The following is a 27,688-nucleotide window of genomic DNA, read 5'->3' on the forward strand; positions in this document are numbered from 1 at the left end:
TTTTCAAATGTGGTGCCTGGCAAAACCAAGCACATATGTCTCACGTACAAAAGCACATTCTTACCAGCACATTTAGTTCAGTTGCACAACTTCGAGAGTTGAAGTCATCAACCCACGTTTCGTTTCAGAAGGGCAATAACCAACAACCTTACTTAGTGTATTTTACAAGCTGCTTCTAATGTACGGGTATGCCCTCCGTGTTTAAGATTTTGTACAATTGCTTCCAAGAAGCAACAGGGTAATTAATGTGTCACTGTAGTAGGTCCAATTACACTTGGTTAAAATGATAACTGACCACTGCATGAAATTTGCCCAATGAGTCTGTGTAGCCGTCACTGTATACTACCAATGTTTAATACAGGAATTTGTGTGGCACTGCGATACCACACAAAGTGGTAATTCACCTGTTTTCCTGCATCACAATTTCCCTCTCAAAGCAACGGCAACAAAGGACTGCAAGAAGACAGTACTGTACATTACGGTGACAAACCCATCCACGCTGTAGAGAAGCTCACGAGCTGCAGCTCTTTGTTCCACACCTGGCTGTGATATAGCACATCAGATGAACTGCAGTTCGACTGGGAACCAGCTGGACCCGAGCTCATTTTTCCAATCTTAATGTGTGCTCCTAATCACTCTGTCTTTACACGGTGGGTGTATGGGTCTCTCGGAAGAAGCACAGGGATGGAAATACCAACCATAGTGGCTTTAATACGCATTGCTGTCGCTGTCGTTACATTGATGATGCTACCTACATCACACACCCAACTCTCTACAGACCAATAACAGTGGTAAAACTACAACATGTCTGCTAACTTTTGGTTGTCCTTGAAGGGTTGTCCTTGAAGGCGTAGGAGTTTACCCGCGGACACCCAATGGAGTCTACCTCGCTACAATATGCAAATATATTTTCTACTGGTATAAACATCACACTGATGACAAAACAACACATTCATAGCAAACATCATCATAACCACAATGTTGGAAAATTTCCTTCCCCCCCAAAAAAAGGGGGGGAGAGTCAGCAATGTAGGAAATTGAACATCTTAAGGCATATCTGGAATTTCATTTCATCAATGTCACATGTCAAATGTCAAAGATCACAGAGTAGGAATTGCATGTCAGTGAGCGCACTGCGAGGAGAGCATTCCAGACAACATTTGTCTCTTCTGAATCGAGTTCAGTCCTCCAGTTGAGCACAGGAAGCCTTATCGTGCAAAGGGAGACTGGTGAAAATTCTTTCTGGAGATCACGGTGACTAGTGCCGGGGTTTCTTGCTCTCCGCTTCCGCACTGCTTCCGTCCTCAGTGGACTTCCGTTTTGCTCCGACCGATGCGCTCACCGCGGAGCCGCTCTCACCTCGGTGGAACTCCACGATGATACACGTCATGTTGTCGCACCCCGTGCCATCGCCCGATGTGTCCGGAGCGAGGCAGAAGTCAAATAGCTGCAGAAGAAATAGGTCAAACAAAGTTTTGGGTTTTTTGCAACAGGCGTAGGTAAGCATCAAATTAATTCGGTGTTTATTGCAACTGATAGACAAATTGCTCTACATCAATGTAAATAGGCACTGAATTGATCAGTGTTTTAGTAATGGCTACTACTACTATCATGGCTACTACTAAAATACGGATCAATTCAGTGCTTATTTATGTTGATGTAGGGCAATTTGCCAATTAGTTGCAATGAAAACATCTCGACAGACGAATTTAATGAATTTAAATAATTAGGCAGTACCCCCTGCATGCTATAAGGATTAGAACCAACACTTGCTGTCGGGCGGAAGCTCGGTGGTCTAGTGGAGATGACGCCTGTCCGGAGATAAGGATGTCGTAGGTTCGAATCCTGCTTGAGTATGTACATCCATAATTTCTTTTATCATGGCTACTACTAAAACACTGATCAATTCAGTGCTTATTTATATTGATGTAGGGCAATTTGTCAATCAGTTGCAATGAAAACATCTCGACGGAAGATTTTCATGAATTTGAATTGGCGCTTATTTACGTCAATGTAGGGCAATTTGTCAATCAGTTGCAGTAAAGACAACTCAAAGGAAGTATTTCATGAATTTCAAGAGTTATTGCCAAGACCTATTACCAAGTACAACGTAAAAGAAAGAAACATACAGTGTATCTTTTACAACATAATGAATATGATATTGTTGCCACAGCCCGCTGACTGCTACATCCACTTAATACCACGGTAGTCACCATCATAATAAATTCACTACACCTTGACTGTTCTATAACCAGATGGACCTATACAGGTCCACCTGGCATATGAACAATATGAAATACTGATAACATACCACTTCCATATTACCTCTCAAATGCACCTGCTTGTGTTATGACACCAAATTTCATCAACATACTCCTTTTCCACCCCCCCCCCCCCCAAAAAAAAAAGAAAATGAACAAAAGGGAAGTGGATACGTTCTTGAACACATTATAGTTAAAAGAAGTGCTGCTGCCGTGACTTCCATTAGTCAAAGATGGGGGAAGGGAGGAAGGGGGATAATTTTTGTGGAGTTTTATTGTGATGACTAAAACAGAGTGCCAAGAGAGAGAGAGAAAAAAAAATGAAATAATTCTGCATGACACAAATTTACATCATAATACTTCAAAGTGCTTTTTAAAGATACGTGTATGTCAGCAGAACAAAGCATACTTATAGGATGGGGTTACTTTTATACTTTTCTTTTTTCCAGATGTTGCTAGGCATATATTTCATATGCAAGAAAGACATTTCTCACCTCTTCACAGATCTTGGACAATTTGTTTGGTTGATCCGACCTCGCTGACTGCTTGAGTCTTTCCTCCACAAAGTCAACAACCTCTTGGCTTGTCATGGCATTCCTGAGATAAGGAAGGGGAAGAGAGAATGAGACAGAGACAGACAGACAGACAGACAGATAGACAAACAGACAGACAGAAAGACAGACAGAAAGACAGACAGACAGACAGACAGACAGAAGAAGAGAAAGAAAGAGAGGCATGTTGAAAGAGAACAAGCTCAGCCTTATTTCCCACACATGAAGAATGCGGCACAACTGTACAGACTGGTCTAACTTTCATCAGTACAAAGTTTGAGGGAACTGTGCTTTTCCTGGACATTAATGAACATTTTTATAATATATGTCTTCCTTAGAAAAGCATCCAAATGCCAAATTCCAGTGTACATACTATATACGCCGAATATTTCGCAAGGTTTTTATTTTCGCAAATTTCGCGAGTCAGGTGCTATTTGCGAAATTAAAAACACACAAAAATATTGACTCTGATTCCCATGTGGATGTGACGTACGCGTGTACATTTCTCCATTCAGGACAGGACTCCACGATCGCGAATTTAACCACTCGCGAAATCGTCGGGGATTCCCACTTTGCGAAAATTTTGACTTGCGAAATATATGCCATATACAGTAGTTGCCCAGTTTTTTGGGGATACCTATTGATCCATCCACACAGTATATCATCGGCTGAGAACCAGAAGGGCTTTATCACAATTTGGGGGGGGGGGGGGGGTATTGAGTTTATTGCTTCAATGTTCTAGAGCTTGAACTCCTCTATATTATGGTGTCAATTATAAATTATTTTCATATTTCAGTCAACTGTTAGAAATTAAAATCACAAGGGTGCTATTTTACCACATATTTGAAAAAATCCTTATAAATCTACTCACTTTTGTATTGGAACACTGCTTATACATGCTGTAAATCTTCCCACTTTTGATTAAATAAACTTTTTTATTTCATGAAAATCTTAGAATGCAATAGGGCCCTTCTCGAACAAAAAGGTGGAAGAGAGAGGACACCCGCCTCTCGGGCTCGACTACACGCACACGACAATATAGAGCTATCCCCTCTCCCACCCCTCACTCCAAATCCTATAACCTAGCTTTGTGATGACAAAACTAAAATGACCTCCAATCACGACATGTTTCTTTACCATATGCCATCACAGGCTATGACCATGAAATTGACGTCGTCGTCGATCGTGGCCGTCTGGATGTCGGGGTAGGCACTAATCATTTGTTCCTCTGGAGGTAGAGATGTGTTCAGTTTGTAGCAATGGTCACCTGGTGAGGGAAACAGGGCAATGTACAAAATGATTAAAACAAAATCACCCAAGGTCGACCATTCACAAAATTAACAACTTGTACAAATATTGCTTCTCCAAATAATATGTTGTACTGTATACAGCAAATGTTTGGCAGAAAAAAAAAAAAGGTTTTTATTTTCACAAATTTTTTAACTCAGGTGCTATTTGCGAATTTAAAAACGAATGAAAAAATTACCGCTGATCCTGACATGAATATGCACTAAATGCGTACATTTCTCTGTTCAGCACTGTCCTTCACGATCGCGAATTTAGCCATTCCAGAAATTGTCACAAAATTGCAAAAAAATCTAGACATACTATGTCTGATTTTATGTTATAAATGTATATTATGCATTTATAATGTAAATATTACACATAACATCTCCAAGGTGGGGAAAACAGGAACTTTTTTCCTAAAAGGGATAACATCTATTCTTATGTAACTGTGGATATCATTCACAAATTCAATCCCTTGCGCAAGTCGACAATCAGTGTAAAAATCACATCACCTCCAGATCATGAGTTTAAGACCAGGTTACAAACTCATCTTTTGAATAATGTTTATGTTTATATCATGCATGTTATGATTTTTACTTTGCGACTGCAGAGAAGAGTATATTATTATAGTACTCGCGCAATATTAATGTCCTTTATTATCATTATGATCATCACCATGACCAGGTAGTACAGTCATATTTGAAGAACCAGTCGTCCATCCTATCACAGTTCGCAATGAGGCCACTTACCAAAAGCTCTTGACAGGTTGAGGCCGCCGTTCACTCGCCCGTCCTGCGTCACCTTGCCTCCCGCCTTCTCAATCCGCCGCAGCTCCACGAAGTCCTCGGGCTTGTGGTCGTAGGACATGTCCACAGCCGTGCCTCCTCTGGAGAGGACACAGCGGGAGTCTCCGATGTTTGCCACCGTCAGGAGCTTGCCCTTGAGCACTGCCACTACGGCCGTAGATCCACTGTCACTTCCGGGCTGAGAAATAGTGGCAATACACAAGTTAAAAACTTAGGTGATGGTCCCTCTTTGGTCCTGAAAACAACAGTAATCCACTGCTTCAAAATAAAACCACAAACGTACAGATACTGGACAACGTTTGCAAAAACCAGAATTCACCTAGAATGTGACCTGGGGCTCATTCTCCATGGTCCCATTACAATACGCACACCTCCCATACAATGTAATTTTGCAAACTATGGAACCTAAAAAGCCTTAAAAGCATCACAAAAGACGTCACTATATTTATCATATGCTTCAGTCGATGAATCCTTGATTTGAACTGCTTGAAATTTGGGGCCATAAATTCAATGACTGCCTGCATCCTCATAGCACCTAAACTGGCCCATAGCGCTAAACTGCTCCATTGTATCAAACTGCCTTCTTTTGGTAGGTGCGCTGTAATGTGCATGTACTGTAAACGTTTGGCTTCGATAGCTAGAGAGGTGAACCTTTTTTTTTACTGATGCAATGGCAAAGTAGCCATCTCTGGCAGTACCTGATATGTGAACTAACTAGTGCAATCACTGTTATAGACTAAGCAGAATTTAATGCAATAATGTTTGGTTGTAATATAAAACAGATATTGACTGGTTTTATTTTGGGCATGGTTGATATTACTGTACTGTCCCAAGAATCTCAACTCCACGCTATGGCTCACAGTGCAAGCTCCTCGGTGTCAGAGCATGGAGTTGAGATACCTGGGGCGGGACAACACTATCAACAATGTCCTGAAAAGTGGTCCATAAGATATGATATCTGTATACTGGCTAGCTGAAGACCAGAATTCGATCACAACTGACTGTACCTCTTCCCTGCCACTCGGCTGCAGAGATACAAAGTCTTCCTCCTCCTCATCATAATCCCCTCTATCTTCCTCATCATCATCCTCTTCATCATCGTCGTCGTCATCGTCGTCATCATCCTCATCTTCTTCATCATCCTCCCCAGATTGGTAGTCAGCATCGTCTTCATCACTGTCGTCGTCTTCGTCATCGGAGGCTGGTGTCAAGATCTTTATGTGCTGCATGATAGAACTACTGCTTCTTGAGCTTGAGCCTAAGTAGCAAAGAGGCACATAGGAAAAACAATAGGACTTCTGTCATAATATAATTCTAATGAAAAGTTTCAGGAGTCACACACACACTTGTAGCATTGAACCAAGGAATTTGACTCCATCAGAGGCGATACAACAAAATGGGAATTACATCTTGCAACTGACTAGCAATATTCATCAAGTCATACGTCGCTGTGTGCACCTCGTCACCAGATATTTACATGTAGGGAACACCGTACATGTTGATTAGTAAATATCAGCCTATCAAATCCTGTAACATTTTTAACATCAATAGTCTTTAAAAAAAAAAAACAATGAGATATGTCTCACTTCTACTATTATGGGATAAGTTTGAGAACTTCATTGTTAACTAGATACAACGGAAAATGCTTGTACGCCTATCTCTTTCATCAAATCATGAATCACAGAGAGGATCTTGCTGATACTCCAGTATCAGAGCAAATTTCCTTTACGACACACTTCCATGTGATCATTGTTTTTTTTTTTCTATGAATATGACTAAGGAGTGTAAAGTTCAACAGAACATTCTCATGATGCATCGAAATATGCATTGTTTCCACTGAAAACTCAAACAGCAAACGATTGTAATAATACAACATCATATTGGGTTTATTACAACTAGGAACAGTAATATAGACTGCACGATACTGATGCAATTGATGGTAACATGTTCATAGGATACAAGTGTAGCTCGCTTCAAATACGCTTGAAAGGAGTAGATCAGATTATCTTCCTCTTTGAAAACTTAACAATACTGTGACTACTGCACTACAGTGACTCTTGCACTCTTCATTATGTCAAGGAAGGTGACGCAACATTTGCTCCTGTGACAATTGCTCCGGTCTTATTTTCTCCTTGGACTTAGGGTTAAGCTTGTGATAGGATTTTAGGCTTAGTGTGATGTGAGGATTAGGATTAGGGTTAGCATTATGTTTGTGGGTAGGTTTCATGATTAGCTTCCTACAGCATGCAGCTGGGAGCAATTGTAGGAGCAAATTTAATGGAACCATCAGGCAACAAGCAAATACTTACTGAAGAATGTGAAGCTGATGACTATAGTTAACGAACAAATATGAGTGGATAGCTTTCTATGAATCACAAAGAAGATCTTGCTGATTCTCCAAAATCAGGATAAATTTCCTTTATGACACACTTCCATATGGTTTACATGATGTCTTACCACCAGCATCAGTGTCCCTGTGATCCGTATCGCCATTACAGCTCCCTGAGGTTCCAGAAGTACCGGCTTCTGATTGGTCCATTTCAACAGGCTCCTCCTCTTCTGTTTTACTCGTTAACTCCTCCTTCACAGCAGCACCTGTTGTCTCCTCTTTGCACAGAGTGTTCTCATCCCCATCACTCTTTGCAATCACCTTGGCAGACTCCGCCCCATTCTCCACTGGCTCCGCCTTTTTAATACTAGGCACTGCCTCTTTCCCACCAGGCTCCTCCCCCTCTCCATCATCACTGTCAATCCCATTCTCCTTCTCTTGCTTGCTGTCACTGCCCGACCCATTCCTGCTCCCGACATTTGAGCTGTCCCTGCAGTCTGCTTCCTTCTTTGGCACAACATCTACCTCGTCATCGAATGGAACGGTCTTGTTTGGCACTGGTCCCTCACCATCTAGGAGCGTTCCATTCACCGCGGTGAGGGGAAACCTTGGTTGCTTCTTCTGTATCATCGGCGACAACAAGTCGTTTTTGTGTGACTGTTTCAGCTTGACTCGTTTGCTCTTAGATGGATGTGAACAGTAGCGGGCAACCAGTTGTTCTATCGGAAGGTTGGCCTCTTCGAGAAGTGTTTCTGTCTCATTGTCTTCTGGAAGAACAAGGAAAAGTAGAAATTACGCGGTGCGTAATATATGTCCCCGCCGGAAGTAGCATTTAGTGGCAAAATGTACAAAATAGGTAAAAACTCAAGGTCAAAGGTCAAAGAAGTCAAAGGTCAAAATTCTGTGTAGAAGTTTTGAAGCCCTCACCTAGTGCCATCACATAAAAGCAAACAGAATCGAAATCGGGTTAGAAATGGCGTCGGAGTAGCATTTTGTAGCCAATGTACAATATACACAATTTTGTAGGTCAAAAATCAAGGTCAAAGGTCAAAGAAGTCAAAGGTCAAAATTCTGTGTAAAAGTTTCAAAGCACTCACCTAGTGCCATCACATAAAGCAAACGGAATCGAAATCGGGTTAGATATGGCGAAGGAGTAGCATTTTGTAGCAATATGTACAATACAGGTCAAAAATCAAGGTCAAAGGTCAAAGAAGTCAAAGGTCAAAATTCTGTGTAGAAGTTTTGAAGCCCTCAACTAGTGCCATCACATAAAGCAAACTGAATCGAAATCGGGTTAGAAATGGCAAAGGAGTAGCATTTTGTAACAAAATGTACAATATAGGTCAAAGGTCAAGGTCAAAGGTCACAACTGAAATTCTGTGTAGAAGTTTCAAAGCTCCCATGTAGTGCTATAATATATTAAAGCAAACAGAATCAAAATTGGCTCATAAATGACAGAGAAATAGCAAATTGAAGATTTTGATCACACACGGACGCACACACGGACGGATACACGGACACACGGACGCACGGACACACAGACACACACACGTACGGAGCCCGTTTCATAGTCCCCTGCTCGAACTCGTTTGGTGGGGACAAAAATGTATTACAGTGCATTTATCAAATCAGCATCACTGCTGATGCACATCACAAATGCCAGCGAAATTTTAGCTAGTGATATGAACTACAAGCTCAAATAATCTACTCAGTAGTAATGAAAAGATGTAAACAAGTCAATACTCAACTAGCTTGTAAAACTAAGCATGGACAATTTCTCAGCCATGTATGGTTTGAGACACTGCCACCAAACAAATCTGCTCATGGCTTTTTAGTGACACGAGTTGGAGTGAAGGATAGGAAATGACAAAGACACAATTGCGAGAGAGTGTCCCCACAGTAAGATTTATCAAGAACATTTTCAAATCCTGAAATATGATATGTCACAGATCACAGGGAAGACTTCCCAGAAAATTTGTCTTATTTTCTTTTGAGCAAAGACACTGCATATGACTGGTCTCTATACAGGAGGTTCACAAGGTCACTTTCACCAAAGATGGATTATCAGGTGCCATCAGGGTTGCAGACCCCCAGATGGCAGAATGCAGTGTGGAAGCGAGTCCATGACAATAGTGTTTTATACTTCTTGATACCTCTATGACTCCCCTGATAGATTAAAGGACAAGCTCACCTTCATAGACATGTGGGTTGAGTGAATGCAGCAATATAGTGAAAGTTTGGGGCAGATCGGACAATCCGTTCAAAAGTTACAAATAAGTACCTGCACAGTCACTGCTGGATGAGAAGACTACTACAGTGTATGATGTCATATGCATACAACAACATAAAGAAAATAAATAGAGAATTTCACAAAACTTTACTTTTGAAAAGAGTGCAAATTTCTTCGACTTGTTACTGACACATGTTAAGGGTAATATTATACCCCCTGCCTTCTGAAAGAGAGAAGTCAAGTGTTCTTTTGTTGTGCGAGAAAAGTGAAAATATGTTGAATTTTCTTTAATCTTTCTTTGTATGGTTGTACTCATGTGACATCACAAGCTCTAGGAGTCTTGTCATCCAGCCTTGAGTAAGCAGAAACTTTAAAAATTCATAACTTTTTAACGGATTGTCTGATTTTCCTCAAACTCTCACTGATGTGTTCTACTAATAGTGCTGCATTCACTTAACTCAAATGTCTATGAAGGTGAACTTGTCCTTTAACTCTTTGTGTACCTCAAGTACTGATTGGCACAGAAAACCCCATAGCACTGTACCCACTGTCCAAAGTCACTGGCACTGTAAGGGTTTATGTAAAGCCATTGCAATGATCATTTGACTGAACACATGACTCCTCACCCTCCTTCTCCTCGTCCTCCTCCATTCCCGATATCCTCCGGAGCTTCTCCACGATGGCCTTCTGTTTGAGCGAAGCGTCAAACAGCATGAAGGCCTCCTTCAGAGCCGCCGAGTGGTCCCCGTTCTTGAACAACTCCAGGTCTGTCAGTAGCTTGGGCAGTTGCTGTGCCGTGTAGATCGCCACTTCGGCTCCTAGCGGATGATGACCAAACAGCAGAGGTGTCGGGGATGTAGATGCCAAGGTGAGGTGGAAAAAAAGCCAAAAAGTGATCAGATAATTAATGACAGGTGCAATCATCAATTTCAGAGGGGAAATGTGTCTGCATGATACAGCAAAGGAGACTGGTGTTTCATCTTTAGTACATGTCACAAACTATTGGCCATAAAACCACAAACAGTCATACTTATTACTTTATATTATAATTGCTACATAACCAGAACATTGACTTGCAGTTTGACATTTGCTTTCTTTGTCTTTGCATCCTTTAATAGCAAAAAATTACAGAAAGCATCTAATGCTGGATAAAGTGTTGAGGTCTGCATACACTTTCAAAGAAGTTGTTCGTTAATCAAGTCGGGGACAACAAGGTTTTTACTACAATTATTCGTATTTGTAAAAGTACTGGGGCATTAAGCCTTTCTCAGACAGAGCTTTAGTTGCTCATGTGTGGTTAATTCTTAAATTCTCCAAATACATGCATTCAAATCGTATAAGCAAGATGATAAAAAGGACGAAAGCTACAATGTACATTACTTTACCCCAAAGTTCTCCACTTTAAAACACACCCACAAACCAACAAGTAAACAAACTATTACTTTCATTTAAAAATCAATGATACCACTCTCACTGGGGAGAAATTTAGGTTTAACCCACTCTACAGCTCCAAAGTTTTTATGTCTGGATGTTCAGTGAATTTGTACTAATTACTTGCAATTCACACAAACATCTTTTTCCCTCGGACTTCCAAAAATGTGCATGCGACCATGATGATGATCAACAGCATTTGTATGCATACACTGTAGCATCATATATCTGTTGTATTACATGTGGAGGAGGGTGGCAGCTATCCGCCCATTTCTGCAGCCCATATCACACATTTCAATATAGGCGATACAGGAATCTGTTCCACGTGGATTGACCCTGACTGCACTATGGGGTTTTTTTTCGCACAAAAAGTGGGGTTACATCATTTATCATTAGTACCACACTGTACTAGACTCTAAAAATGACTGCTTGTGGCTTTTTAAATATTTTTTCTTTAACCCAGTGAAGACCAGTCTCAAGTATACTCTGACAGGTGTCTATGGGAAACGTGTGCTTTTAATACCAAAATCAGCTAAATACAATTGTATCCTCAATGGGTTTTGTAATAGCACCTTTTTGTCCAGAGACTGAGATGATGGGTTTTAATAGTTGACTCACCTCCATGCCCATCATAGACAGCAAACAGAGATGTGTCCTCGGCCAATTTTGTGATGCAGTTGTGAGCGTCCTGTGGCAGAACGGGGGAAAAAAATAATTAGGGAAAACATCTCAACAATGCTAATTCAAGATTTACAGTGTATTCACACATTTGATGTGACAAACTTGGAAAAGGTGTGTGCTTCATGTAGTTTGATTTTCTCTCAAGTTCCAAATTCACTTTCAGTTTATTACTCTGCAAGCTGTCATCAGAAAGCAAATTACATGTAATTGAAGTCAATGTACTATTAAAGTTGTATAAAAACTTCCTGGTAGATAATGCATTGACTGGTATAAACTACTGTGTATCTTTGAACACACTATAACACACACCACTAACAGCTGCCCTTTACTCACTCATAGCCATCACTGACCAATCACAATGGACATAGTGGGTGCATGATGGGATAAGTACTTTCACCATGAACCCATAACAGAAAGCTGAGCCTATCATCGAAAGAACCATGCGTACACACAGTGCCTTCTTTGTTCCAGTGATCCCATACAATACAATAGTCACAGTCACACAGACAAATAGCGGGATAGTGATCGTGATCCAAATACCGAGATATTTCGCGCATGTTCAGAGGGACATAAATTTTTCATTAGTTACCGACTGCGATAATGTGTTAGCCAAGCTGCCCGAAATCTACAAAGTTGTGGGCTGTTGTGATGTGTTTTGTCTGATACGACAAAATAACAAGAAATCTTTTGCTCCAGTATGCACATCACTCGCTGCAGTGTAAATTATTGCTTTCTAAATCACTGCGATACAGATTCTGGAATAAACTAGTCACAATATTTCTTGGGATTTGAATCACGATGCTGATCGTGCACTACATGTACATTGTATTCCGTGGGATTTTTATGTCCACAAAGGCAAAAATCTCGAGATTTCTATCGAGATGCAAATCTTTGAGATTTGCATCCTGCTAATTCGCATTAGTGTGAATCTCATGAACGATGGCTTTCCCCCTCTTCTGCTAAACAACGATTTAATAGGATCCCTGTTTGTTGTTGGTATTGGTTTTTTTTTACCTTTTTTTTTGTGGAGGCGAATGAATGCTACTGGATGCCATTTACCCATACAAAATGATCCTAATGTTCAAGCATGTACACGATATTTTCGCGGCATGAAATTTTCGCGAATTGGAGCCGATTGCCTTTTTCGCGCCATGAAATTTTCGCGAGTTGCCTGTAACATTCAATGCGTATAGTGTAGACAAGAACTTTCACGTGCATTTTGATTTTCGCGAATCTTGGCTCTCGCGAAATTTGCGAAATTATAGTGCACGCGAACATTCCTCGTTTTACGGTACGCTGCATACTGTGCTTCACGAATTGGGACTAAAAAACAATATATTAAGTGCTTGAATTTGCAATCGTGAATGGCAATGACAGAATGAGAAATAAGTACTGCCTATCCTTTAGTAGGAGAAAACTCTGTGAATTTTTATCTTGGACACCATTTATTCAGCACATATGTGTTTATGGAGGCCATATTTTCGCAAGTCGTTAATCATGAGAATTTCAATTTCAAGACTATCGAAATTTGTGATAATACATCTTGTAAAACATGCTGTTTATGTAAATTACGGGATACACCTTGTATCTACAAAATATGTAGCGATGAATAGTGTATATGCCCACAAGGGTAATGGTTCACTGAATGATATCCAAGGGAACATTGTTTTGCACCATTTTGAGGCAGCCCATACTGTACAAAAGTGTAGGCGAGAGCAAACTGTGTCAGTGTACAGTGCATGTGTATGATAGCTTTATCAAGGATGTATGGTGTCACTGAGAAATTAAGCAGGGAAGGATGTGGGTGGGGACGGGGCAAGGGAGGAGGATAGACAGGGAGAGACAGATAGAAAGGGGGAGAGATGTGTACATCTTGTATGTACAAATGTACAGCTCTGGACACAGCTCTGGACACAGCTCTGGACACACACACAAACACACACACAAAAACCAGACATGGTTTCTTTTGATGCACCTGGTAGCAAAAAAAAAAAAAAAATGGACTGTTGCCATTTTAAAGGACAGGTCCACCTTCATATACAACTGTACATAAGGATTGAGAGCATGCAGCAATATAGTAGAACACATCAGTCAAAGTTTGAGGAAAATTGGACAATGCGTTAGAAAGTTTCAAATATTTCAAGTACCTGCGCAGTCACTGCTGGAAGAGAAGACTACTACAGTGTATGATGTCACATGCGTACAACTACAAGTGTATATAAGGAAAATAAAAAGAGAATTTCACAAAACTTTGCTTTTTGAATAAAGTGCACAGTTCTTCGACTTGCTACTGACGTACATGTATGTTAAGGGTAATATTATTCCCCCTGCCTTCTGAAAGAGAGAAGTCGAGTGTTCTTTTGTTATGCGAGAAAAATGGAAATATGTTGAATTTTCTTTATTCTTTCTCTATATCACTGTACTCATGTGACATCACAAGCTACAATGAAAAGTAGTCTTTTCATCCAGCCGTGACTGAGCAGAAACTTCAAAAATTCATAACTTTTCAACGGATTGTCCGATTTTGCTCAAACTCTCACTGATGTGTTCTACTACTGTAATATTGCTGCATTCACTCAACTCACATGTCTACACTTGTATGAAGGTGAACTTGTCCTTTAATACCGTGCCCAGTGTGCGAAGGCCTACAGTACTGTATAGAGCCAGAGAGAAAAGAAAACAGATACCTGTAGAACGACAGGGGAAGAAATAGACAGAGAGCAAAAGAGAGGGAGAGAGAAATAAAGGACAAACACATTTTGTCTGGGTTCTTTAAAACAGCATGTACAAATGTAAAGCCTGTCTCCTAATACAGATGGCCTTGGGTTGGATTCATTATCCTCTTAGTCTTTGAGACTCATCGAACCTACACAATGCATAGATAGAGAGATAAACAATGGTTGAAGTAGTCTATTTAATAGAGAGTGGCAGTATAGTACAAGCAGTACGTTATTCATGAAAATGATCACACACACACACACACACACACACACACACACTCCCGTTGAAAACAACAGAGTATGACTCTAGTGCTGTATAGTACACCTGTACCTTCATGTCATTTGTACTGGAGTAGGGTACATGTACATGTACTGTATGTTCTCCATGAAAAAAAAAAGGAAAAACAAAAACAAAACAAAACAAATACTTTGAGGTAGCTAAAAGAGTCAACCAGGCATTATCGATGCAAATCTACTGTAAAGGCAGGCCTACTGATTATACATGTACATGTACCTTGTAGAAGAAGAGATCGGAAGGAGCTACTAGTAATTCAATAAAACTTACTTTAGTACTCAAACCTTGTCAATATAGCAACACTTTGTAGCAAAAAATACAAACTTCAGTGTATTCAACACTGTAGAAACATCTTGAATGCAAAAACATGTACAATTTGTAGTCAATTGTTTTTATGAAACTTTACCCCCCTCCCCTCACTGAAAACAAAGCAAAAATACAGATACATGTACTTTTGTACCACGTAGTCTAGCACATGAATAATGCTTGTGTATGCTAATATAGATATACATAACTGTACATATTGTACTTTAACACATAGAAAGGATATTTGTGTACTATTTAAAAGTACAATGTATGCCTACATACAATGTACAAGTTAAAGCATTAAGAAGGGCCGAACAAAAATACAGTCCTATGAACACACTGTACAGTGTACTTTTAAACACTTCAAAAGAAGACACCACACACTATTAAAGTTGACCAACACGTGCTACAGCTGTACACACTTTAGGTGAAAGATCATAGTCAAAGTGGATATTTTCCCACAACTGACTGCTGATGCTTGGTCAAGAATTCAAAAGGCAAACTTCTTGTTGCTGTTTTTTTCATGCTTTTGTTCATTGTTACAACTGCATTTTGAAGTCTGAATGTATTAGCAGGAAACTTAGCATAAATTTGTCCGGACAAAAACTACTGGGTTCTGCAGCATCAAATTATCAGCACAAACCAGTTGTATTTGCCTGTCAATGCTGGTACAAAGGCTCACCAATGTGAAAATTTCTCCATTGTACTTACTGCCAACCAACTGTTTCTACACACAAATCGGTACTATCCCATAGTGCACATGTTATACAAATTGTACAGCTGTACATGATTATATGCGTATGTAATGCTCCCTGCACAGACATGATTAGATGTGATGTGCAAAAACAAAACAAAATGAGCCTATTATAGGGAGGATAGGGAACAGAGACACTCTCATTAAAACAAACACTGCCCCATATCATCTCCCTTCTCCTTTGCCCATCCTCTCCCCCAGAAAAATTTTAGTCCCCCTCTTCCTGGACATGTCAAGGTCAGTTTTCAATACTAATCCACAAGGCTGATGATCTTCAAGCCTTTGCACATTTTCACAACACCTGTGCTCAAATGGATGTTCTATTTAATACCCCGGCACCAGCAGATCCCATGAATAAATTTGCCATGTTGACCCGCAACTGCCTGTCAAATACATTCAGTGTGAATGGGGGTGTTTTATTAAGAGACCTGTCAACTGCCACCATGAACTGGAGCATGTTCATTCCCAAAAGCTCCCCCAGCACCCGGACACAAAGAAGGGAGGGGCGTGTACTAAAAAAAGAGGTTAACTGCCACACTCACAGCTGTATTCTCTGCTGCAACGACCACATCATTACCTTTCCTCCTTGCCTATAATTTCATTACTGCAACGTTTGTCTGTCAATCAAGAATGCTCTCTAGACATCTTGTATATTTCCTTTACATTGTACATCTCACAAGGGATCAGAATGTCACTATAGGTTTGCCCAGTCAAAACTACATGTACATGTATACACCAGTCTTTAGGGCCTACACGTACGAACATGTGCCTCAATGCATACTACAATGTCTGCACAACCTGTGATTGCTTTTTCATGTGCACAGTACACTGTACATGTTGTTTTGTAGTTTAATAGGCCTTTGTACATTGTAACTTTTCTGCTCTACCTAGATTTGCCAGGCGGTAAACTATTCCACATAGATATGCTGTTTTGGAAAACCAAACAAAAATATGCACAACTGTTGTTGTTCTACCAGCTATGTACATACATGTACACTGTACAAATTGTATGTAGGCCTACATGTACACTGTATTTCTATGTACAATCAAATCATAATTAATACAAGATGTAAAAGACAGTGAACAACAGTGATTTGTACGTAGAAAAACACTTTTGAGTGCAGACCTCCACAAAGCATCTCATTAATATGATACACCCATTCACACATGCTGAAAATTGCCCTACTTCCCCGTGAAAGAAGTCTTGTTTACCCTCATCAGCTTCCTGCTCCCTGTATCAATCATGTACATGTACCAGTGTACATTGTACATTGTACATTTTGTAGCTGTGCCTGGAGCATGCACTCAGTGAGTGTATTACACATGCAAACCTCAAATATTGTACAGGCTACACTGTATGTGCAGCTTCTAATCCCAAGTTCATTGACCCTACAACCGTATACTTGTTTTGCCAAAGCTACAGAATCCTTCACAAATGGCACCAAAAAAAAAAAATAAATAATCCGGGATCACTACCACAATTTAATCACCAGTACCTTACAGTAAGTACAATGTACAAGTGTAGGCCTACAGTATGTCACTGATTTTCCCTCTATTAAAGTTTCATCCAAATCCATTCACAGCTTTTTGAGTTATTTCACAAACAGACAGACACTGAGACAGACAGACCAAAAAACAAAATCTCCTTGGCAGAGGTAATTAATGGTAGGGCCTACAGTGTACCTCACACCTCACACATAATATTCAAATGCACAAGCCAAGTAGTGATATCATGCCCACTGTCATCCAGCGATAAACATGAAGGGGGTAGTCAAAACACATGCCAGCAAACTGCAACAGAGCCCTTTGAAATTTCCATCCAAGAAGAAATTTTACACCAACAAAAACTGAGAAAAAAAAAACACTGCAGTGTCCTGAAACTCTCTTGATACAGTTCCTATTGAACTGCATCACTGCTGACGAACAAAAAATAGAAATACACAATGCAAACCATCAAACTTCTCTGCCCTACCACGGCCAGACTTTGACCCCCGCTCCCATTATAAATGCAGTGACCCAGTTGGACCATTTCCATCCTACAGTAAAGTGTATTCATGTAAACATTGAAGCCATTTTCCATTGAAGGATACTTTCATAAACTTGAGACCCCAGTTGTCAGTCACTTGTCTTTTAGTAGATATAATGTGAATATACATGTAAAGTGTAAGTCCTGGTTATCTTTGTCTGTTAATGTTTGTTTGTTTTTGTTCTTTCTGTCTTCGTTTTGTTGCTCTGTTGCTTTTATAGTTAAAATAAGTTTTTGTCCAAGCCATTGCCGAGGTCTTTGTATGTACTGAAATAGCCACAATTTCATTCAATAGCTCCATGTGAAATCATGTTACAGTAAAGGATGCAGTGCATTACATCACGTGTTGCCATGGTAACACTGTCCTCAAATACACTACAGGGCAATTCCGCGGTAACGGAATTACAAATCAGAGCATTTTGGCTCATGTTCTTTCCCCCTGTACACTGGATTAATACATGTACTTAGCCTTCTCTTGATACATATTATTAAGATGCAGAGGTACGCACACTATCACCCCAAATACATTGTACAAATTTGTTTTAATGTTCTCACTTGGTTGGTTGCAAAGGAGGTCTATGTGTGATGGTAACGGAATTACCAGAAAATTGAGTCACAACTTGAACTCTGACTTTGGAAGTACATGTAGTTTCTCTGAAATCTATAACACATACACTATATGTGGGTTGTTGTCTGATTTCATCATTAATTGTGTAAACTTCAGTTTAGTTGGATTGTTTTTCAAATATTTAATCACATTTTCTCAGCAGCAGGCTTTTCCCCCATAAAGTCAGTGGTAACGGAATTACACAAATGGTAACGAAATTACATTACAGGGTAAAAAGGATTATCCGGACACTATTTAGACGTTGTTGCGGTGTAACCTACAATGTAATTTGAAAATCTCTACTAAAACGGGGCTACTACAGTGAGATACACTGTATCATTTTTTCTTGATACAATGTTCAATTGTACGTAGTATGGACATGAAAGTTGCAAGAGACCTTGCTTTGTCATTTTTGGACATGTGCCTGCAACAACCCATCTGTGAAATTCTTTATTAATCCTGGGAGTTGAAATACCAAAATATTGATCATTCTCAATGTCAATGTTGAATTCAACCTTCCTACACGTACATGTGTAGCCTCTTTATTTGCAGACGTGTTAATATCCCTATGTATTCACTTCATAATCTCAAGGTACACTTGTACTTGTACTGTAAATTAATCTTTGCATCTAGATTACTCTTTGCTTTCATCTTTGTACAGTGTCTTTCTTTAGAGCTCACTGAACAATAAGACAGACTGCTCGATGTAAATACCAAAACATACAGTAAACATCATTGTCTCCATCTTTGACTTTCCTAGAACTTTTTCCAATTTAATAACTATTCATTTCACTTGCTTCTGTGGATCAACAGATTTAGCCCTGGCATTCAATCCCATCTTGAATCGTCCTTTGTAATTGGAAGCCAAGGGTTTTCACAGAGTCATAACACTCAAAGGAATGCAATGCTAAAATTGGCACTCCAATTTCTGTCTAGACAGAAAGCCGCAAACATGGAAGTCTCGTACAATTTTTTTTTCCAAAAAAAAGTCTCACAGTGTTGCCACTTCCTGCTACCATGACAACGGCTATAAACACATAACGTAATCTGTAGGTCAACCAAGGTACAATGCTACTTTCATCACCCGGCACCGGAGTGACACATCAAATAGGCAATCGCCTTGTAATTGCCATGCATCAAGGGACAAAAATAAAAAATGAAAATGAAAAAGCAAGGACAGGGTTGCCTTTAGTATAGTGTAGTCACAGTGTACATGCACACTGGAGAATCCCCGTCCTCCTCCTCCTCCACCTCCCCCTCCCCCATCCCCTCCCCCCCCCCCCCCCCCACCATGGCAAGGCTATTCAAATATTTTGATTATACAAACCTTGCCGAGATACAAATGTACGGTACTATGGAGTGATCAGCCATAAGCTATTAAAAGCAGGATTTACACATGCAGGCCGATACAAAGTACAGTACCCTTGCATGTTGACATACATTCTGTACGTTGTACGTACAACATGTACACGTGTACCTACTTGCAGAGAAGTTGTACATGTAAAAGTGTATACAATGTACTGTACATGTACAGTGTACACACTGTAGCTAATGGACAGTATACTGGTATTATCTGTATCATCCAACTATTAATTTACACCTACCGGTAATACACCGTGTTGTACATTACATGTACGTGTATGTACATCAAATTTGGACAATTCCATTACGGTAACCACTGCCCACACATACTGTACAAATATGTGTGCAAACTGTACATGTACATACACTACACATACAATGTACAGTGTATGTAATAGTACAACCTCCTTACATTTGCACCTTGCAAACAAAGTACACACGTATGGAGATATCAAAATACTGTAACAAAGTTACATTGTATGTATCAAAAATTTCTATTTTCAAGTGATGTTTGTTAAAAACCGGCTCTCATAAACTACACTTTGAATACCATATTTGCACAATATTAAACTTGAAAGTGTACCAACATACATTGTTGTAATAGTTATAGCCCTACGTGATGCCATTAAAAAGTTTGCAGGGGTTTTTTTTTTCATGTTTTTCTTCATTTTTTTTTCTTCTCTCACTCTCTGTTTGAATTACAAGATGCATTTGAGTATCTGCTCCAGCCATTAAAAAAGAAGAAAAAATATCAAAGGCATACAGTGTAGAAGAAAACGTAAATAATATTACTGAAATCAAATAATAGCACACTACAACGCATTGTACAGTATGTCTCCCCCCCCCAAAAAAAAAAAATAATAATAATAATAAATAAAAAATAAAAATACAACGGTTCCCTCCACAACGGTAACTTTAAAAATGGTGAATCAATCCAAAAAATTATACAATTTGTATTTACTTATTACCCACATCTTACAGTAAACCCCATTCCATTTGCTTCAGTGGTCAAAGAAAAATGAGAATTTTTAACCCTATAAAGCCCAAGCTATTTTGACCCCTTCCAGGCCCAAGGGGGGGGGCACATTGTGCCCCCCCTATATAACTTCTTTATTATATGATGTATGACCGTCATATTTGGCACATGGGTAGAGCAACTCATACTCTACATGACCCAACATTAAAAATTTCTCAAGGTCATCCACTGAGGGCGCTATTTACCAAAATATACAGAAATACATAGGAAATACACTAAAATAATGTATTTTTATTTTTATTTTTTATCCCCAGTATATATGTTTTTATTTCATATCAATCATTTTCATATTTACCAAAAAGGAAAAGCAAGTCAACCTTCACTATTTGTTATGGTTGAAATTTCTCAAGGTCAACATGTGGGGGCGCTACTCGTTACAATATATAGAAATATACCAATGAAACCTATGATGTATTGCTTGGAATGGGTACATATATTGGTATCACATTTCATATTTACAAAATATTGACATTTTGAGTTTGCAGATTGACGCGATAAAAAATGATATTACAGGCAAAGCTTGTGTAAAGATAACACAAAATAAAAGGGTAGTCTTTGGAAAATGCTGTATTTTCAATTATTTCTATTATATCTATTGTTTTATGCCTATGTCATATAAAAATAAAGGAAATAATAAGAAGACCATTTCAGGGTAATTCACAACCATAATTACTTCACATTTTTGTCCTTCAGCAAATTACAGCCAAGAAAACCCCCATTTCATCCATTATTATATGAAGTGAAATTGGAACAGAAAATCATTCAAAATCTGACTGACATGGTTGTCAGTTTACGGTTGCCATGGCAACCAGCAATATCGGACATAGTTAAATTATATATCAAAATGTTCGCAATAAGATTTTAGGAAAAGTCACCAAATTTGGTTGAAATCGAGTAAAGGGTGTAGGAGTGGCAAACGAAAATGTGGTGGGGGGGGGCACATCCCCCTTGGGCTTTATAGGGTTAAAGAGCAAGTCAGGAATCCCTTCCCGCCACGTTCTGTCCATTAATACATACAATGTACACGTATGCAGTTCTATTAGAACATCTACAGTAAGTGCTAAACTTGGAAGAATCAGACCTGTGGCATGCTAGCAGCTTTACAACGATCCGCATTTCTCGGTGACCACCTGGTGATTACTTGACCAAGTTGAAATGGGTTTTCTGCAAAATATATTGTAGACCTACAAAAGATGTTATATTTCTAGGTATTAAAGAGCCTGAAATAGCATTCAGACAGTTTTATCATATTGGAAGTTATCAAAGGTTTGATGCAAAAATCTGATTGTATATTTTTATTATTTTTATTTATTTATTTTTTTTTTTTTGGGGGGGGGGAGACATACTGTACAAACATTGTACAGATGTACACGTTGTATGGGAATCTCAATCGACGCTTTGTCCACTGACTGTCTCACACACGGATAGTACAGATGTCTGGAAACTAATTGTCAATGTATATTGTACATGTACTTTTGAAGAGATTATTGTACCTTCTTTCTTTCTTTTTTCTTTTTTTTTGTATTAAAATCCCCATTGTAATATTATGGCCTTCCTGCTAGACTGAGGCACATTGCTACAAGATCTGAGTGGGCTTGCAAACATATGTACTCTACAACATTGTATGTGTGTGTGTATGTGTGTGTGTAGGCCTACATTGTATGTGTTTGAGTGTGAACTGGACTACTATAAAACTTCAGTCTGCACAATAGACAGGGTATAGGCTCAACAGACAGAATGTCACAACTACAAAATCAAAACATCTTCTGGACATCATGCCAGCCACTCCAGAAATCACTTTGAAACTGACCAGCGCAATCATACTACAGAACTGCAGTCAGTTTGTATGGGGATTTCTTGATCGACTAATAAAATACAAATTTATATGCAATTATTACACTGGCCCAGAGAACAAGGAATCTCACTCATACAGTACATTTGTACCTCCTGGTGCATCTAATGCTTTTGCGAAATGTATTGTGGTGTACAAATTTCTGGTCAATGTACATTGTACAAGTTGTACCTTATAGACATAAAAGATTCAGGCATGTACATTTCTTTAATACCCAAAAGTACTTTACAGTGTACATGTACATTCAGTCGCAGCGGACGACTATAATTAACTCCCCCGAAACCCACGAAACGTTTTGAATTTTCAACCGTCACCGAGGCAGTGCGAATCGGGCGTTCTCATTTTCACCAAAATTTCACCTTCTCATATCTCCGCTATACATTGACCAAAATCGCTCAAACTTTCAGTATCAATGCAAAATCATGATTTCTATCTACATACGAAAAATCACGAGAAACGATCAAGGATTTTTAAAGTTATTCAATATTTCATGTTTCTCTGTCTCGGAAAACTACTGTCCGATTATTTCCAGACACATCTGGACGCACCACTTAATATTCATGAAACTTGACATACATATTCATAAGACATACATGTGCGGACGTAAATGTAGCCCTGTTCGCTTTGCCGAAGACCTATTTTTGAAGTTACAAGTGAAAATAAATGAGGTATCTTGTCAGAAATCTTGGAGCAGCAAACCAGAATAATGACGTCATATTCTAAGAAAAACTGATTTGCGCTTGCGCAATGAATGAACTTTCCCATGCTGCTTCGATCCAGCGAGCTGATTGGTCGATGCATTGCAGCGTACTGTTACTGTGCGATGCGAGGTGGCTGCTGCGGATGCCTAGTAAACTGCACATGCATGCTATGAGAGTGGGACGCGGTGTGTCGATAAGTACAATGTACAGCAGTGTGCTGGGGACCTCGCTATACCTCAAAGACAAGCACTGTAACTGTAGTTGTACGTTATCAGAACTGTCCTATTAAAAAGAATGTAGCAAAAATTTGAATAGTTATATTCGGCTATGATACCATTTATGCAGTTGCAAATTCTTGACATGGATTATTCGGACTTAACGCAGATTTTACTGCACTATGTAAAGTAACATTACAACTACGAATTCCCGGTACGAGTTACGATCAGAGTACAGCAGTGCCGTACGGCACTGAAGTACAGGTGACGTTAGAGCGACAAAGATGTGGGTACGTGGGACTGTACCCTGTCTTCCCGTATGCGAATGACTATGAAATTTCGTGCTCGGAACGAAGGTAGAAAGTGCACCACTTTCGATTTTTTCCAGACATATCCGGACGCATGACTTCTCGAATGTGATATTTTAGAATTCCGGAAAGAAATACATACTTAGTAACATACTTGAAAGTTTTTTGTTGTTCACGAAGTCAAAATGTGAAATTTTAGCAACGATTTCTGACAATTATTTTCCGTTTTGAAAGTGAAGTCATGCCCCATTTTGGATTATTTTCTCGTCGTTATTTAAAAAAGTTAACATAATGGTAGGTTAAAATGAGGTTTTTACTTTTCATAACCGTTTGAATTATCAAAAAATATGAATAAATAGTAAAGTTACGGCAGTTTTGCTGCGACACTTTCGTAGCGGTTTTCGTGCGAAACGTGCTCATTCAAGAGGAAAGCGAGGTCAGGTCAAAATGAAAACGGTGAGTTAATTGCACCCGTCCGCTGTGACTGCATTGTAGGATACAACCATCTGCTACAGTATGAAGGATATGGGGCTTGCATTGTAAAATGCCCTCAATTCTAGAAATTGTCTTTAGAGGTGAAGGGATGGGGGCTGGGGGATAGGGGAGCTCTAGGGATGGGGGATGGGCGATCAAATGGAGAGGGACAATGCATGCAAACTTCTACATGTACAGTACATCATGTGCAATGGTGTACTTGATACTACGATGTACAGATGTTCAGTATACAAACAAGGCAAGTGTCATAATGTGTCTCGCCCATTCGCGTACAATTTCTTGTACGCGAATGGGATATATGTAACAGATATAAAGAGTGAATATAAAAGGGTAAAAATTTATGGCAAAAAAGAAACGTGCCATAAAAATTTGACATTGGGCCCTTAAAGTTCGTTGACCCCTGCCTGTGACCTTTGACCTTGTGGTGACCATCCACTCCCCAAGGGACATCTACCATCCAAGTTTAGTCACAAATGGAGTTATGGATCAAAAGTTATGACCCACAATAGAAATGTGCCATAAAAACTTAACATTGGGCTCTAAAAGTTCGTTGACGCCAGCTTGTGACCTTTGACCTTGTGGTGACCATCCACTCCCCAAGGGACATCTACCATCCAAGTTTAGTCACAAACGGACCTACATGTACGGATCAAAAGTTATGACCCATAATAGAAATGCGCCATAAAAACTTAACATTGGGCTCTAAAAGTTCGTTGACCCATGCTTGTGATCATTGACCTTGTGGTGACCATCCACTCCCCAAGGGACATCTACCATCCAAGTTTAGTCACAAATGGAGTTATGGATCAAAAGTTATGACCCATAATAGAAACGCGCCATACAAACTTAACAGTGGGCCCTAAAGTTCATTGACCCCTGCCTGTGAGCTTTGACATTGAGGTGACCTCCATATTATGGTAAAATGTGAAACTTTGTATGACCCCTCTTCCCTCAAAGTTTGATTGCAATTGAAGCCCAGAGTAAAGAGTTATTGAAGTTTTTGTAGCGTTACGGACAGACAACGGACGGACGGACAACCGACGACGGACGGACGGACGACGGACGGACAGACGTCGCAGGCGATCCCTTAGTCTCCCCTCACCTCTGGTGGGCTCGACATTAAAAAGTGCACTTGCCTTTGCTTTGAGACAGAAACAATGCAGACTTTACACTGTACAGTACATACAGTGCACACGTACTTTAGTACCAGTATACAAAATAAGTGTACATTGTATGCATACGTACACTGCAATACAACACAATTTTTTTCAGCTCCGGTCACACTGGCAAAACTTTGCGAAGTTTAACTTCTCGAAGTGATGCCAGTGTGACTGCAAACTTCCTGAAAAATTCTCATGAAACTTCTTGTGAAAATTCCTAATCAAACTAGAGAAATTTTCCAAGCCCACCCCCCCCCCCCCATCCAGATGTTCTCAAAGTTTGTGCTGTCTGAATGCTTGCAGCTGAGCTTCGCGAAGTGTATCATGTGACCAGCGGTGTTTGTGGTGCCTCAGAAGCAGGTGATCAATGGGATGTATGGATGTAAATACAGTATATTGTGTGTGTGTTGTCTACAACTGTACATGCATTGTATTATGAAATCAATCATTACTGTCAGACAGCACACACTTTCTCCTTTGTTGCACATATAGAGACATTTTAAGGTCAAAACTACACAACATGTATGTGTGGCCCATAAACCCCTGGATTGACCTATCAGCAGGTGCCATTTTAAGGCCATTTGGCAATCCAGGGGATTTGGGGGGCCTCACACTCTTACATATCCTTACAATGGCACTATTGATATTTTACAGGATTGTATTCCGACAAGTTGCAGCTTTCAGCGATGCCACTGCGAACCAAATTCGGCTACATAATACAATCGCATATTTAAGATTGAATAAAGAAATTATTGCCATAAATATTGCTGGATGCCTACAGAAATTGTACTACAGTGTATATCGTTCACTGATTCGCTACTCGCTAGCAGCTGGCTGATACAACGAATACGCTCCTAAGCGTATGCTTCGCGTACAAAGATCATCATCTCATCATCATCTCATCAATATGATGATGGGCGAATCGAAGCCACTGCTACGACAGGCCTGCGTGTACGCGAAAAGTTATTAAAATGCGAGATTTTTCCAAGACAATGAAAAGATGGACTGATTTAAACACTGTTTACGTGTATGTTACATATCAATCTACGGATAATTGATCTCATTTCATGGTTCGGTGAAAATCTGATTTTCTTATGATGAAGGCTACTCTGAACGTCCCCGTCGCGAAAATCTACAGTAAAAGCTCCCTATTGTCAATCAGGTTGACTCAATCAATGACATCGTATTTGTAGTCTAACCGTTACTAGTAAGAGAAGCTACAACTTAACACTTGTTACAAGTAAAACATGTGAGAATACAACAGAAACTATTTACTGTAGGCGTAGCGCAAGGGCCTTATAACCCAAACCATCAATTGGCATCATTTTGAGGTCAAAACTGTGTGTCGTGTGCCCCCCCCCCCCCCACACACACACACACCCCACATCTAAACCCTTCGAGGCCTTATGCCCTTGGCCTTGGGCCCTGCCCTGGATTGCCTAACAAGATTCTATTCTGTTTGAGGTCACGCAGGAGTGGCTAGCACATGCCTGCACGCGGGAACTAAGTGTTACCACTTGCCCATTGGGCATTGCATTGGGCATTAATATTATCACCCTTTCCCTTCCCTTTCTCTTCCTCTCAGTCCAGGCTCACTCCTAACGATGACCTCCCAGTTAGCCCCCAACTGTACCTGAGCCGTGTTACTACTCATAATCATAACCATTGATAACTTGGTAATCACGCACTAGCTTGGAGTACAAATTCGTGTTAGCGGAGCTAGCCCCCAGAAATGGATTCAGTGCAGTGTAAACGCAGCGCGCGTCAACCACTTGATAGCAAGGACAGACCAACGCAATGCATGCGTCGTTTCAACCAACCTCCATTCCGACTCGCCAACCCTGCATGGCCGATGCCCCGTACGACAGACAATCGGTACTTCCATCTTCGGAGGTCGTTTCCACGTTTGGTTCTGATAAATATGCCCCCATTTTACTTCTGGTGGTAGACGAAGCGTGTTGCAGACAGAAGCAGTCGGTTAGACAATGGATCAAACTGAAATTCCGGTATTTTTCGCAGTTGTTGTACCGACGTGCGTCGTTGGTCCCTATTTCTTCACGTGGGTACGGTACACAAAAGTATCTTTTCGCAAATTTCCACTTTATGTATATGCATGCACACACTGTACTTGTGTGGCTACTACTGTAAACGTGGAAATTTTCGCGGTACATTAATTTTCGCGGATTTCGCGCTACGTTCGGCTAGCGCGAATTCAAAAACGCGCGAATATATCTTCACAATTTTCTATACACATTTTGAACGGGATGAATTGTGT

The 27,688-nt window shown here is 39.9% G+C and overlaps 1 protein-coding gene across 1 annotated transcript; it reads right to left on the bottom strand.

Moving 5' to 3' along the window:
* Positions 1 to 303: 303 nt before the first annotated feature.
* LOC139731096 (protein phosphatase 1G-like) lies at positions 304 to 27,467 on the bottom strand. The gene is made up of 9 exons (XM_071641977.1): positions 27,234 to 27,467; positions 11,514 to 11,583; positions 10,091 to 10,282; positions 7,363 to 8,001; positions 5,913 to 6,163; positions 4,849 to 5,083; positions 3,950 to 4,079; positions 2,756 to 2,858; positions 304 to 1,447 (listed from the first exon to the last, which is right to left on the bottom strand). The coding sequence occupies exons 1-9, from the start codon at positions 27,342 to 27,344 to the stop codon at positions 1,259 to 1,261; spliced, it is 1,920 nt and encodes a 639-aa protein (XP_071498078.1). The 5' UTR covers positions 27,345 to 27,467; the 3' UTR covers positions 304 to 1,258.
* Positions 27,468 to 27,688: the final 221 nt, after the last annotated feature.

The sequence above is a fragment of the Diadema antillarum genome, unplaced genomic scaffold (assembly GCF_040938485.1).
Source record: "Diadema antillarum isolate AM-2024a unplaced genomic scaffold, OU_Dant_1.0 seq00000357_RagTag, whole genome shotgun sequence".
NCBI classification, from domain to species: domain Eukaryota; kingdom Metazoa; phylum Echinodermata; class Echinoidea; order Diadematoida; family Diadematidae; genus Diadema; species Diadema antillarum.